The sequence below is a fragment of the Periophthalmus magnuspinnatus genome, chromosome 24 (genome assembly GCF_009829125.3).
Source record: "Periophthalmus magnuspinnatus isolate fPerMag1 chromosome 24, fPerMag1.2.pri, whole genome shotgun sequence".
NCBI lineage: Eukaryota > Metazoa > Chordata > Actinopteri > Gobiiformes > Gobiidae > Periophthalmus > Periophthalmus magnuspinnatus.
The window spans coordinates 10,496,148-10,509,842 of NC_047149.1; the positions used below are offsets into that span (position 1 = coordinate 10,496,148).

General features: G+C 41.0%; 2 protein-coding genes across 3 annotated transcripts; both read left to right on the forward strand.

The window, feature by feature from the left end:
* The first annotated feature begins 5,108 nt into the window (after positions 1–5,108).
* LOC117393244 (DNA helicase MCM9-like) lies at positions 5,109–8,838 on the forward strand. The gene is made up of 6 exons (XM_055232400.1): positions 5,109–5,188; positions 7,339–7,397; positions 7,906–8,106; positions 8,196–8,321; positions 8,531–8,650; positions 8,726–8,838. The coding sequence occupies exons 1-6, from the start codon at positions 5,109–5,111 to the stop codon at positions 8,836–8,838; spliced, it is 699 nt and encodes a 232-aa protein (XP_055088375.1).
* A 281-nt stretch (positions 8,839–9,119) lies between these two features.
* Positions 9,120–12,870, forward strand: LOC117393246 (syntaxin-binding protein 6-like). 2 transcript variants are annotated; one of them, XM_055232249.1, is made up of 7 exons: positions 9,120–9,231; positions 9,575–9,729; positions 9,825–9,952; positions 10,165–10,465; positions 10,531–10,629; positions 11,476–11,633; positions 12,296–12,870. In XM_055232249.1, the coding sequence occupies exons 2-7, from the start codon at positions 9,579–9,581 to the stop codon at positions 12,317–12,319; spliced, it is 861 nt and encodes a 286-aa protein (XP_055088224.1). In that variant the 5' UTR covers positions 9,120–9,231; positions 9,575–9,578; the 3' UTR covers positions 12,320–12,870. The 2 variants fall into 2 exon arrangements, with proteins under 2 accessions (XP_055088224.1, XP_055088223.1); XM_055232248.1 differs by having other exon boundaries at positions 11,473–11,633; positions 12,296–12,805.
* The last annotated feature ends 825 nt before the right edge of the window (positions 12,871–13,695 follow it).

The following is a 13,695-nucleotide window of genomic DNA, read 5'->3' on the forward strand; positions in this document are numbered from 1 at the left end:
TTAGGGCTACAAAATTAATAAATCTGTTAATCTTATGGTTTGTCTGATTTACAATAACGCCTTTAGAGTTGTGCAAAATTTTGTACAAAGGCCCAGTAATTACAGAGATATTAACCATATTAAAAAAGACAGTTAAACAAAGCAAATTCTACCATAGAATTCTGACCTGACCTCCAGCTCAGTTTAAACTATAGGGAAAATGGAGTCCGTTGCGCTATACACGTTCAAATGTTCGTACTGGTTTACCTCATCTACAACAGAGCAACATGAAACTGTTAAATCTGAATAAAGATCTGTACAGTGTGTTTGATGATTAAAAAGGAGTTACATGGAATAAAGGAATGTAGAGTTATTGCTAGACAATAAGAAAATATTATTATCATGAGAAATTATTACTTCAATAAGAATAATGTAAGAATGCTCGTTTCTATTGTAAGCGACAAAGACCAAGAGACTGAAACATAAAGTCAGAAGGTTTAATGAGTTGCACACAGGTAATGTGGACAATGAAGCAACGGACTCTGAGGAAAGGACAGAAGAGAGTCCTGAGACGTGCACAACATCTTCATGAGTTCCGGTACATTCCATAGGTCTGCGCCCCTCGTGGGCACGTGTCATTTACTTTCGTGTTAGTAAATCAAGACACTAGCTTGATGTAGCGCTGCACTGCTAGAAAATACCTTATAATAATCAGATGAAAAGAACTGGCACGGCATAGAAGGGAAACAGTGCCCTCTACTGTTATTAAAGTGGTGTAGCCACTGGCCAAAATACTGAACCATTAAACTGCAATATCCCACTATATATACAACTAATCAGTGTTCTCTGGTTTATAGACTATGAATGTAGAAATGATATTGTTACCTCTGTCTCTGTTATTACGTTTTCACAAGGTATATTTTGTTTAAGTTATGAAGTAGCTACAATTGAGTAAAAAAATCACCTCGAACGTTATATTTGCCTATTGATATTCAATCTAAACAGAAAGAAACGGCTGTGACGACGACATCTTGACTTTTTTTTCTATTAAATAATAAATCATTAAAAATAACGTACGTAATGTACGTATCGTACGCTCAAAGACAGCGGTGGAAGTGCGGTCCATGGTGTAGACCTGTCCCACTTCAGCAAGATGGAGGGCGGCTACACTGAGGAGGGCAGATTCTCGACCGGAACCTTGAAACTACACTTTTGAAGAGTACTTCGAAAGGACCCTTGAAGGGTGCATTTGGCGAATTGGGACACAGCCACTGTTAGCTATCAGCGGATGAACGCACTTGGCTCTTTTTGGGAGAGGGCCTGACCCCGTGAGTCACAGCTCTAATCCTCTTGTCTATTCACTGTATGGTACTATTATTCCTGATTTATGTTTATTTATTATCCTGATCATATTTATTCCATTCTGGGGCATGTATCTGCGCCACTTTCACCTGGGTCTACTGGAGCAAAGAGCAGTAGTCTGGATGAAAGTGGACTAAAAGCAGTTAGTAGTGACAGTAATCCTGTGATAACTAAATGTAATCTTAGTTTGCTTAAAAAAAACAAAAACTGCTAAATCGTTATAGATCATATTTTACAGGCTGTTATAGATGACGCAATAGCACAACTCACTAATGAGCTGCATATAAAATTTAATTTTATTCTGTTGCTATTTTTTTTAATCACCCTTGCGTTTATATAGATTTCAAAATGACAATATCTTAAACATATGTTCATTATACGTGAAGTTTAGATAAGTTAAGGTGAACTTTGACCTACTCACTTCAAAGGTCAGTATTGTGCGCGTGAGAAAACCAGTGCTCCGCTCGCGAGCGCTGTGAGGATGCGCTGAATGCAGTTTCTTTGCAGGTACTGGGTACCTCTGTGCATAAAAGCACTGTAACATGTCTTCACTCTGCAAATATAGTTGACCTAAAACATGACAAATTCACTATATTAGTTCAGGGTAATACATTAGAGTTAGATAAATAATCAAAATACTGTTGATCAAAATCACTGTTGATCTAGTACTGCAGACATGTTAGACACTGAGAGGCCAGAATAACTGGGTTAAGCCAACTACCAATGTATTATTTCAAAACATTCACACGCATTTGGGTTTATTAAAACATAACAAAACAGTATCTTCTAATTTAACATGTATGCAAAGAGCTCAACAATTGCTGTTTTGCCATGTGCGTTCAGGTTTTGGCATAAACTGAAATTTTAGAAACCAACATGAGAAGCGTTTTGGTCTCTACAGTTTTGTCATTTTGGTTCCTTCTGTTGGGTTTGCTGTATGCTGGTATGTGAGCCCTGTTTGTACCATCAGTGTCTGACACAAATGTTTCTCTCCACAGATCTGTGTGAGACAAAGCCCAGCTCTGCTCCGGACGTCCAGGCCTCCTGCACACGTCCTCACATCAGGAGCTAAGTCCTCACACACTCTTGCACATACAGACATACACATTTACACAAATACACACACACGCCTCCGCCTTGCCTACCTCCGCCGTGTCCCTCCTTGCTACCCTCGCTATGCCCCTACCCGCCACTTCCGCTATGACCCTCCCCGCTACCCCCGCCATGCCCACCTCTGCTGCCCCCGCCATGCCCCTTCCCACCGCTACGGCTACGCCCCTCCGTGCTGCTCGTGCTATGCGCCTCTCTACTCGTGCTAAGCTGCGCCGTATACGTCTTGCTGAGGCCCGCGTTGCTCCACATGCTAAGATCCACCCTGCTCCTTCTGCGATGCCCCTCCCTGCTCATCTTGCTAAGCTGCTCCATATTCGTCTTGCTAAGGCCCCCGTTGCTCCTCCTGCTAAGGTCCTCCCTGCTCATCGTGCTAAGATCTTCTCTGCTCATTGTGCTAAGGTCCTCTCTGCTCATCGTGATATGGTCCTCTCTGCTCATTGTGCTATGCCCCTCCCTGCTGCTCAGGTGATCCGTATTCATGTTGCTAAACCCCGTGTTGCTCCCCCTCCTGAGGTCTTCCCTGTTAGTCCTGCTATGCTCCTCCCCGCCGCTCCCGCCATGCCCCTCCCCGCTGCTCCCGCCATGCCCACCCCGTCCACTCCCGCCATGCCCACCCCGTCCGCTCCCGCCATACCCACCCCCATTGCCCCTGCCATGCCCTTCCCTGCTGCCCCCTCCATTCCCCTCCCTGCTCCTCCCTCTAAGCCCCTCCGTATTCGTCTTTGTAAGGCCCGCCCTGTTCCTTATGCTAAACCCCGCGTTGCTCCTCCTTCTAAGGCCCTCTCTGCTCCTCCTGCTAAGGCTCTCCTTGCTCCCTTTGCTACGCTTGCGGCTGCTATTGCAGGGGCCCTCAGATCATCCATGTCCCGTTTTCTGTCATTTCTGACTCCACAGATGCCAACTAACTACGACACTGTATCATAATATACATAAGTGTTTTGTTGTAAATAGTGTGATTCTTGTGTTTTAGTGTGAAATAAAAAACAAAAAAAACAAAACAAAAAAACAATTAAGAAATCTGCCAAAATATGCCTGATGTTAAGTATAGTGCTGTGTGTATTAGTGATCATTCTGTGATTTCTGTTGTAAATAGCATGTAAATAGTGTGGTTCTTGTGTTTTAGTGTGAAGCAAGCAAACAAAAAAACATATATAAAATGTTAGGGATCAGATATTGTGTTTTCTGCTCCCCCTCTTCTTGTGTCTTGTTTGTTCCCACAGAGCTGGTGGTGACGAGGGCTCCTCCTGCAGCAGACCAGACCAACCCCTCTTCTCTGTTTTTGTGTTTGGGCAGCACGGTGGCAACTCTCATGCCTCACAGCAAGGCCTGTGTGGAGTTTTCATGTTTCTCCCCGTGTCTGGATGGGTTTCCTCCGGGTACTCCGGTTTCCCCCATCAACTAAAACATGAACCCCCCCCCTTTCAAATCTTTCAAATAATATAATATTTTCTTAAAGCATACATGTTGTTTTTGTGATTCTTGTGAAATGCCAATTGAGTGTTTTTGTCCTTTGTGTTCAATGCACTTTGTTCAGTGGAATAGTTCTTGTGAAATATATATAACAGTTACAAACTAATAACACATTAACTTCCAGTACCTGGTTTTCATGATTAAGAGGTCACTATTGTAGCATTTGTGTACACTGCACTGCTTTTATGTGTGGAGTTTGCATGTTTCTGCCTGTGTCTCAGTGGGTTTCAATGAGCAGCACACTAAACTTTGAGGTGAGAGAATTTTCCTTGTGTTCAAATTGATAGGTGACAGCACGGCGTGACAAACTGTAGTGTGTCATGGTGGCTGAGTGGCTCACACTCATGCCTCACAACAAGAAGGTTATGGGTTTGATTCTGGTTTCCACTATCAACACAGAGCACACACATGCACAGCTAAGGCCCTGACGAAAACTAACTCTGGAGATCTGGAAATGGCTCACCAAGTGCTGCACTGTGCGCCCACTGCTCCTGGAAGCTTGCATAAGAGGTGTAGATGGATGGGTCAGAGGTAGAGGACAAATTTCTCTATGGGGACAATAAAGTGTTCTTTAAAGTAGACCTATTCTGCAAAATAGTTTTTTCAGAGCTTCTAATCATGTTATAGTTGTTTCCCCTTCTCATTTACCCTCTCAAATTTGTTTTTGAAGTGGTTTGTGCATGTCTTTAATCTCTTACTTTCATTATTTATTGTCACCATCTTGCCAATCAACTCTCGTTTTCACCGCTACTGGCTTACACCCACTGCTCTGTACTTACTTCAACCTTCAATTTTATTTCCTTAATCAGTGATACACATAGTAATTTTGATACAAACAAAAAATAAAATAAAAATCTACTACTATATAGATTGTACATGGTTTCTTTGTGTATTTTCTCAAATTTAAATGAAATGTATTTGTTTTCTAAAATGGTCTTTTGTCATTTTCTAATGAAAATTAAAGTTAATGAAAGGTGCAGTTAATGAAGGAAAAACTCACACTGGTCACAAAAATAACTTGAATCTGACAAAAGTAATAATGAATAAAAATACTATGAAATTTAACCAATGAAAGTCAGACATTGCTTTTCAACCATGCTTCAACAGAACTATTTTTAAAAATAAACTTATATAAGAAGTCTGGACAACCTTCCTTATCGAAGGGAACCAACAACTTTGTCCACATGTTCATCTGCGCAGGTGTCCACAGCACAGAGGACATCAGAGCAGGTATCTGCACAGCTGTCACCTCTACTGGAGCAAAGTACAATCCGTCAGTAGTATTAACAGGGAACTTGGATTATTTTAGTTTGGGAAACAAAGATGAACAGGCCACATTAGAAATCTGACACATTTATTAATTTCAACCTGGATATTTTAAGCTAGTGGACTTTGAACAGAGAGGGACATTCAGCAAATTGTCAAAGAGAGTCTGCTGTCCCGACATCGAGACAGGTCGGCCTATGATGCCATGTAATAGGAGCTATTGATCATATTTAACAGGCGTTGGGTTATATACACTGGTGGAAAATAAGTAAGTAAAGTTTAAAGTAGATACTTTTTACCTGTACTTCACTTTGAGAGCAGGTATCTGTACTTTCTACTCCACTACATTTTTGAACTGAGCTGCAAAGTAAAAGTATGCTTACTATTGTTTGAGCCCTGCTGAAAAGGCTGAGGGTTTATTTTTAACACGTTCATAATTTGAGCAAACAAAAATATACAAATAAAAACAACTAGATGGAGTCGTTTTTTATGAACAAAATCCAGCACAAATCTTTATCCATCAAAATCAGTACATTTGAAGCCTTACAGGACCTCAACATATGCGCAAAATGACTTCTTACTCCATCCATCCATTTTCTTCCGCTCATCCGGCCGGGTCTCGAGGGCAGCAGTCTAAGCAGGGACTCCCAGACTTCCCTCACTCTGGACACGTCCTCCAGCTCCTCCGGTGGGACCCCAAGGCGTTCCCAGGCCAGCCGAGAGACATTGTCCCTCCTGGACACCTCCCTGGGGAGGTGTTCTGGGTATGTCCCTCCGGGAGGAGGCCCCGGGGAAGACCCAGGACTTCTTACTCTTTAAGTATATCTTGAACAGGTACTTTTTTTGCTCCTATATGTGGACTTTTACTTAACAAAATTGAGTGTTTCATCCTCTCCTGGTTATAGATGATGCAAAGACGTGCGTGTGCTGACGTCAGTGCGCACCTGCGTCCTCTTGTTGCCAAGTGCGTGTTTCAAACACTCCCGTATCACTGCAAATTTTGCAAACTTCGGCTGCGACAAAAAGCTGCATTTGTTCACTTCATTTGGCAATTTCTTCAGAAAGGAGACCTAACTTTGGACTCAGACTTCACCCAGACGTCTACTGACCGCCTCCTGACTCGGACTAGAGACTTCTCTTAGGAAAACACGTGAGGTTTGTGACTTTTCATGTTCATGTTAGTCCTTATGGGGTATTACACAGAATACAACCAATATATCAAAATGGCATTTTAACAAAACCCAGATCAAGCTTACAGTGAGTTTATTCAAAGAAATATGCGCCCTTGTGTGTTTGATTTCCTTTTCATACAAAATGAAAAGGATTAGTCTGTGTACAGGCCACAGGCAGAGGCTGTAGTGCTCAGTAGTCAAATACAGCAGATAATAATACTATATTTACTTGAGTAACTATTTATGTATTTTTTTACAACAACTTGAGTAATTTAGTTTTAATGTAAAACCTACTTGGCTTCAATGTTCCCTCTAATTTTTCCCGAGTCTGAGCAAACACACAAACTCCCTGAGCGGTCATGGACCACTGTGAGCAACATCAGACGTGTGCACTGTGGTCATGCTGCATCGCATCCATCCAAGTTAAATGTTTTTTTAAAAGAATCAAATGACCACATTTACATTTCTGTTATAAGACTTTTAATTAAGTGCTTTAGCCACTTATACAATGAAAATGACAAAAATCTTGCTCATGACCTGTGTAGTATGTTGATGCTATTGGAAGTTCAAATATTTAATTTTAACTATGGCAAAACATGAACTTCCAACCAAACCAAGACAGCTGTAAACTCCAATGTTGAAAACACACTTAACATTTTTATTATAAAGCTCTGACTTGTTTTATGAGTATAAGCCATTGTGTGAAGTTTTTGCTGTGACTGAGTGAGATTGTCCTACTGTGTCTGGGAGACAGTCCGGTAACTCTTTTTCAGTATATGACACGATCATTTGATTTTTACAACTCATAAACTAGTGAAAGTCAATGACCAATACACACTGAGAGGAATCTGTATCTGCACAGCTGCTCTATTACTGTACATTTATATATCATATCAAAACACAATATATAATGTGTATTTGTATATAAAATATAGTCAAAACAAGTGGTATGGGTCAAAATAAATATATTGGGCAGTATTCCACGCTCCATGCTCATCGCTCTGGAGGATGATTTGGTGGACTCTTGTAAATCAGGTAAAATTATATTATCGATGCAAAACTTTGTATGAATCGTTAGAATATTAGTGAATACATGCTAAAGTAAAATCATTAAGCTTTTTAAAATTAGGTTTGTGCAAATGGAGAAAAAAGCCAAAGCCAAGCCAATTACAAAGATCGTATACCTAGGTTAAGCAGAAAAGACAATGGAACTACATAGACCCTGAACCTTTGCTTTTATTCAGTGCAGCTGACATGAAGGAATAACTTCAAATGTAGCACTTTGAATTACTTTGTGTATGAATTGTGCTATAAAAATAATCTTGCCTTGCTTTTAATGCATTGCATTTTTACAATAGTGGAAAGCCTCAAAAAAGCACTTTTTTTTTCTTTTCCTTATTCAAAAATTGTATATTTTGGGATTTCACAATTGGACCTATTACCCAAATTGTGATTTCTTTTGCGATGCAGCTCTTATCGCAGCGCATTGCTGCATGCCTAATCGATTACAGTGACTGGTAGCTTGCTTGTCTTTTCTTTCCAGGAGATGATGTGACTGTCTATGGAATTGTGTGTCAGCGCTGGAAGCCTTTCACTGAGGGCTCTCGTTGTGACGTGGAGCTCATCCTTAAGGCCAACCACATCGAGGTGAACAACCAGCACACGGCCATCTCTGTGCTGCTGGAGGAGGCCCACAGGGACATGGAGGACTTCTGGGACACTTACAAGCTCAACCCTCTGGCTGGTGAGAACTTTAAGGCCCATCCATATGGTACTACTGTATATGGTGGATACTACTGGGGAGTTGGTTTTTAACGTGTTTCTTTTCTGTAGGTAGGGACCAGATCTTGATGAGTTTTTGCCCACAGATATTTGGGATGTATGTGGTGAAACTGGCTGTTGCTATGGTGATGGCTGGAGGGGTACAGAGGATAGACTCTACAGGAGGCAAAGTTAGAGGTACCGTTCTGTATCTGGTCTTTTTTTCTGATCATTATACAAAAGTCTGGATACACCTTCTCATTCTTGTCTGGGTCAGGAAATATCAAGATTGTGTAAAGCAGTGATCAAAGCAAAGGCTGGCTGTTTTGAAGAATCTAAAACATGTTTTGATGTTTACTATATTCCGTAGGTGTGTATTCATAGTTAAACAATTCTGTCTTTTCTAGGAGAGTGCCACATGCTTTTGGTGGGCGACCCGGGTACAGGGAAGTCTCAGTTCCTTAAATATGCAGCAAAAGTCATGCCTCGCTCTGTGCTCACAGCTGGGATTGGGTCTACAAATGCAGGTATGCCCTTGTAATAATGCTAGTTTCCCCCCGTTAAATATGATGTCAATGTTGGATTTATTATTGTTCTTATAGGCCTGACTGTAGCAGCTGTAAAGGATGGGGGAGACTGGCACTTGGAGGCGGGAGCTTTGGTCTTGTCCGATGGGGGCTTGTGCTGCATAGATGAATTTAACAGTATCAAATAAATCTGTTTTTTTTTCTCTGTAATTTCTTATCTTGCCTCTGCATTATTGACTATTATACTTTGTGTACTGCTTCTTTAGCAGTTACAGGTGAAAAAAGACCTCCCTGCTCGAGGTTAAATTGTGAATGAATAGAGTCAACAGTGAGAAGTGTCTGGGGAGCGGGAAGTAAGCACACCCCAGCTTAAATTGCTACCCCCATGACTTGGCACGGATTTGAGGTGTCCAACAATCTCAGCTCTGTCCCCCCTCCCCTCTCTGTGTGTTTAAAAGGGGCAGCAGAGGAGAGCTGCCTTCAGAGAAAACAATACTAACCACTAACCAACCACTATGGCTGAATCATGGATGGGACATTGTTGCAGCTCATAAAGAAGGAAACCAGCAAGAGAGGAGCAGGTAGGCAGTACAGTTTTTGTTGTTGTTTTTTTTTTTTTTTTTGTTTTGTTTTTATTTAGACACGTGATTTTAAAAAGACTGATGGTTTCTTTCAGTTCAGCGTGTGTCTTGTGTTCATCATGTGTATGCCAGTTTAGTTTGTGACTGTAAGATGTCATAAGCAATTGTTCATACAGCTAAAATGACAGCAGCCACATCCTAATTGTTCATAAATAATATTACATCTAGACATGTGTAAATACTTTATATTGTAAAGACTTGTATTGTCTTTGGCACTGAAAGTCATTCTAGTCATTTTAAGATTTCTGTGCCATTTACTTCACCTATGCACAATCTGCCTTAGGTGTATGAAAATGAACAACCCATCTGCACTGAACAAAGAGCTGTTTGTCCCATGTGGAGAGGTGCTGCTGGTGGCAGTGGAGGTGCAGAGGGCCAGGAGCAGGTACAGGTCCCTGCTGAGAAACAAGAGGGGCTCCTCCTTCCTTTGTGTCTCAGGTATGTGCTGTACTGTCATAAGATTATGTTGAACTGCTTTGAACTGCTGTGATCAGTCACTGGGAGACTAATGAGCTTGTGTGGGGTGTGTTCAGTGACAAAGAACAAACCTCAGAAGCTCTATATCATAAAGGTGAAGAGGAGCGGAGACTCTGGCTTTACCAGAAGGTCCAGGTGGACAGTGGAGGAACTGCGGCAGGTTAATGGCATAAACCCACACAAGGTCAGAACATACAGGAGCTTTATGTCAACTTCCCCTACAGGGATCAAGGCTGTTGTAAACAAGCAGATGCTAAACACTGTCAAGTTCTTTGGCCTAAAGTGTTAAAAGCCAAAAGAGAGCATTTTAAAATTAAGAGATCTCAATAACAGCGCTGCATGCTTTGCCTACTATGATCTTATTTATGATTATTCTTTGTTTACTGCGTGTCTCAGGACAGCCCTGAGTTTGAGCTGACTTTTGACAACACTGTGGACCACTGGGTGACCCGCTCTGCTGCTGACAAATGCATCTTTGTCCAAGTCCTGTATGGGGCCTGCAAGGCACACCTGAGAAGCCCGTCTGGGGTTGTGGTGATCATACCTGGGCCAGATGAGGGCCAGAAGAGGGCCCCAGGCAGTGAGAACGAGGGCCCCACTCCCAGCCCTATGCACACCAGTCTGCGCATCAGACGCAAGAGCATCGCTCCCCCAAGACAAACTCACTTTATCAACTGCCAACCCAAGCTGACCCGAGGTAAGTCTATGAAGCCAACATCTGCCATGATTACAATGCTATAATGAGCTCTTCATCTGCTACAGATGCCCACCGCATGAACCTAGTCGTCTACCAGTGTAAAGCCCTTCTCAACCGAATGAAGAACAAAGTGGCTGCTAAACAAAAGCAGTACAGAGACCGGGGTAAGACTTAAATTAAAGTAATACTAGTTTACCATCTAATGCATTTCCTTTGACTTGTGATTTTGACCTGTGATTTGTCCATTGCCACACCAGACACAAGTCTCTCTGATGAGAACAGTAGCTTTGTTTATTTGGGCCAAGAGTAAAATACAATAGCTGTTATTTGGAAGCTGAGCTCTGTTGAACCCACTGACTGGGGCAGTGTAACTGATGAGAGGGGTACCAGGCTGTCCCGGGACACGCACCACAGCCATTCATGGTTGGCCTCATATAAACTCAGAGACTGCAGTGATAGAACTTGTGGAGTCATACTAACACTGTCAGCATTTTAACTGTGTAAGGTCAGACAAAGGACTACTGTTGTGAGTATGACACTGTAACATGGAGGCAATGGTTGCACTGTAATGGATCACTATAGCAACATAACCATAACATGTCAAATTCTTATGTAACTAGTACTGCTTTTTCTGTGAGTGCACTGTTACTCAAGAAGATGTGTACTACTTTGCAACATAGGGGTCTTATTGCTTAGCACTTTTGTCTCACTGTGATATGATCCCAGGATTGAGCCAAGTGCCAAGCCACACACACACACCCACACCCCCACCCACACCCACACACATGCACACACACGCACGCACACATAGACATACACACACGCACATACACATAGACATATATAGACATACACACACACACACATACACACACACCTGCACACCCCTACACACACACACACACACACAGACATATATATTGCATACTATAGTTAAGGTAAATAAATAAAAAAGACATATGTTAAATAACTTATGATCTTGTAAAAGCCTGTTCCTTGTTTTTCAGCAGAGCACCTGGGGCAGACTGATGAAGCAAGCCCAATGTGGAGTCTGGTGCAGAGGATGACTGTGGCTCTGGGGAGGAGGAAGAGCAAACTGAACGCAGCTGAAAACAGGACTGAGGAGCTGAGGCAGGCGGCTCAGCGCTTTGCTCAGAGCGCTCGCCAGGTCAGTCACTAATTCCATAACTGACAGAGAAGTAGCATTTTTGTACTGGGCTAAACCCACACTGCCACACTTGACATCAGAGGTATAATACTCCCTACAACAGAAGCATAACCAGACTGGACTTTGACTTGAATGGAAAATATTTTCACCATATGTTAAGGGTTCCTGTCTCCAGGTCTCTGCTCATGGTAAATAAACCTCACCTGTGTTATAACTCCAGCATCATGCCTCTTCTCACAACAGGCACATTACAGACAAAATGATGTAAAACTGGAAAGAAACTGGAAATATTTAAGGAGAAATATATAGAAAGGACATGAATGAAACATGAAAATAAACAAAAAGTGCTCATTTCTAAATAACCTTATTGGACTGGATATGTTTTTTTCTGTTGAGTATTAACATGTGTAAGAGAACTGAACATTTTAAATTATAATAAGGAAAAGGATTAAAAAGGATTAAATCAATTAATATTTTAAATTATTCCCACTCATTTTGCTCAACTTCCAGGTGTGTAGTCTGAGTACAGTAGCTTTCATTTTGACCTGTGACCTTTGATTAATTGTCTGTGACACCAAATATACAGGTGGGGGCAGTGTGCTGAGATTTGTCTTATGCTCAACTGATAAACACTTAAGTCTTTTTTTCTTTGCAAAATACAGTTGGCTCTGAAGTACACCAGGTAGAGAACACATGGACCTGCAGAGGGCAGTAGGGGCTGAAGAAGTGAAGGTGCCACTTGAGCTGGAAATAAAAGATGGTTTTGTTTTGTTTTTTGTTTTGTTTTTTTTACCTATAAACATATTAATAATTGTTGCAAACGTATGGTGAATGTATATAGATGAATGCTTGATTCATGATTTATCTTAATTATCACAATATATCCCCTAATTGCTTCAAAGAGTTTCTATCCATTTTGGTTATGTATTTATTTAAAACTTCTGGAGAATGTAATACTTGTTGGCCATGTCAATTAATACAATTTATTGTTACAATGTCTGCATAAATGTGCTACTGTCTCGTGAATTTGTGTTTTTAAACATTTGTGGATGTCTGTTCATTAATGTCACTTTTGTCAATTGATATTTTTGTCTTTTGTCTGCTTGTCACTGGAATACAAATTAACAGATAAATAAAAAAAAAACATACTAACTTATCACTTTGAAATTTTACTAATGGGTTTCATTGTCTCAAATCACAATTTTAGTAGTTTCAGCAATACATGTACATGTATATTGAATTCGTCTGCCAAAGGATTTTTTATTTTTATTTTTTTTTTTTTTTTACTTTTACAAATCAAAAATAGGCCTACAGTTGTCTATAAGGTCAATATTAGATCAGTGGACTTGGACTTGCAAGGTTAAAGGAATACTTGGAAACATTCTACACCTTAAATATATATTTCTGCTTTTGAAGTTAAAGATCTACTAAGTGTAATATTAAAATGTGTCAGCAGAGGGCAGTGTTGTGCTACTTTGGTTCTCCTCCAAAAGTGTGTCCATAAATGTGCATGAGCGAAGTGTAGAACAGTTGTAGCCCTTGTGGTTATGTGTTATAGACTAGAGCACTTTTGAACTAGCAGGAGGAAAAGCTTTATAACATTAAAAAAGTCAAACCAATAAAAGGTCCTAGTTTACAGTTTTACCTCCAAAGTCACTGATGGCAGCCAGTCCACAGCAGGGCCGGGTTTACAGGGTGCAAAAGGGGGCATTGCAACCTCCTTTATAAAGGTTTGCACCTTGATTTGACGGGAGATAAATGATGTTCCTTAATGACACATTAGTAGTAAGTCTTTGCACCCCTTTGAATCTCAAATGCACCGTCAGTCAGTTTGGCCCTCAGCATCAGTTTACAGGTTGTAACATTCTCCTCTTTATTGCTTCAAATACATATATCATTGAGCTTTCAGTGAAGGTGTTTATTGCAAATAATGTGGACATATTACAGTTTTGCCCTCATACTCATATTCCCATGTTGGATATAAATATTTTTACATTCATATACACCTACAACATGGGCCTATTTTACACAGTGAGCATCACCATCACTGTAGCTTTCATAC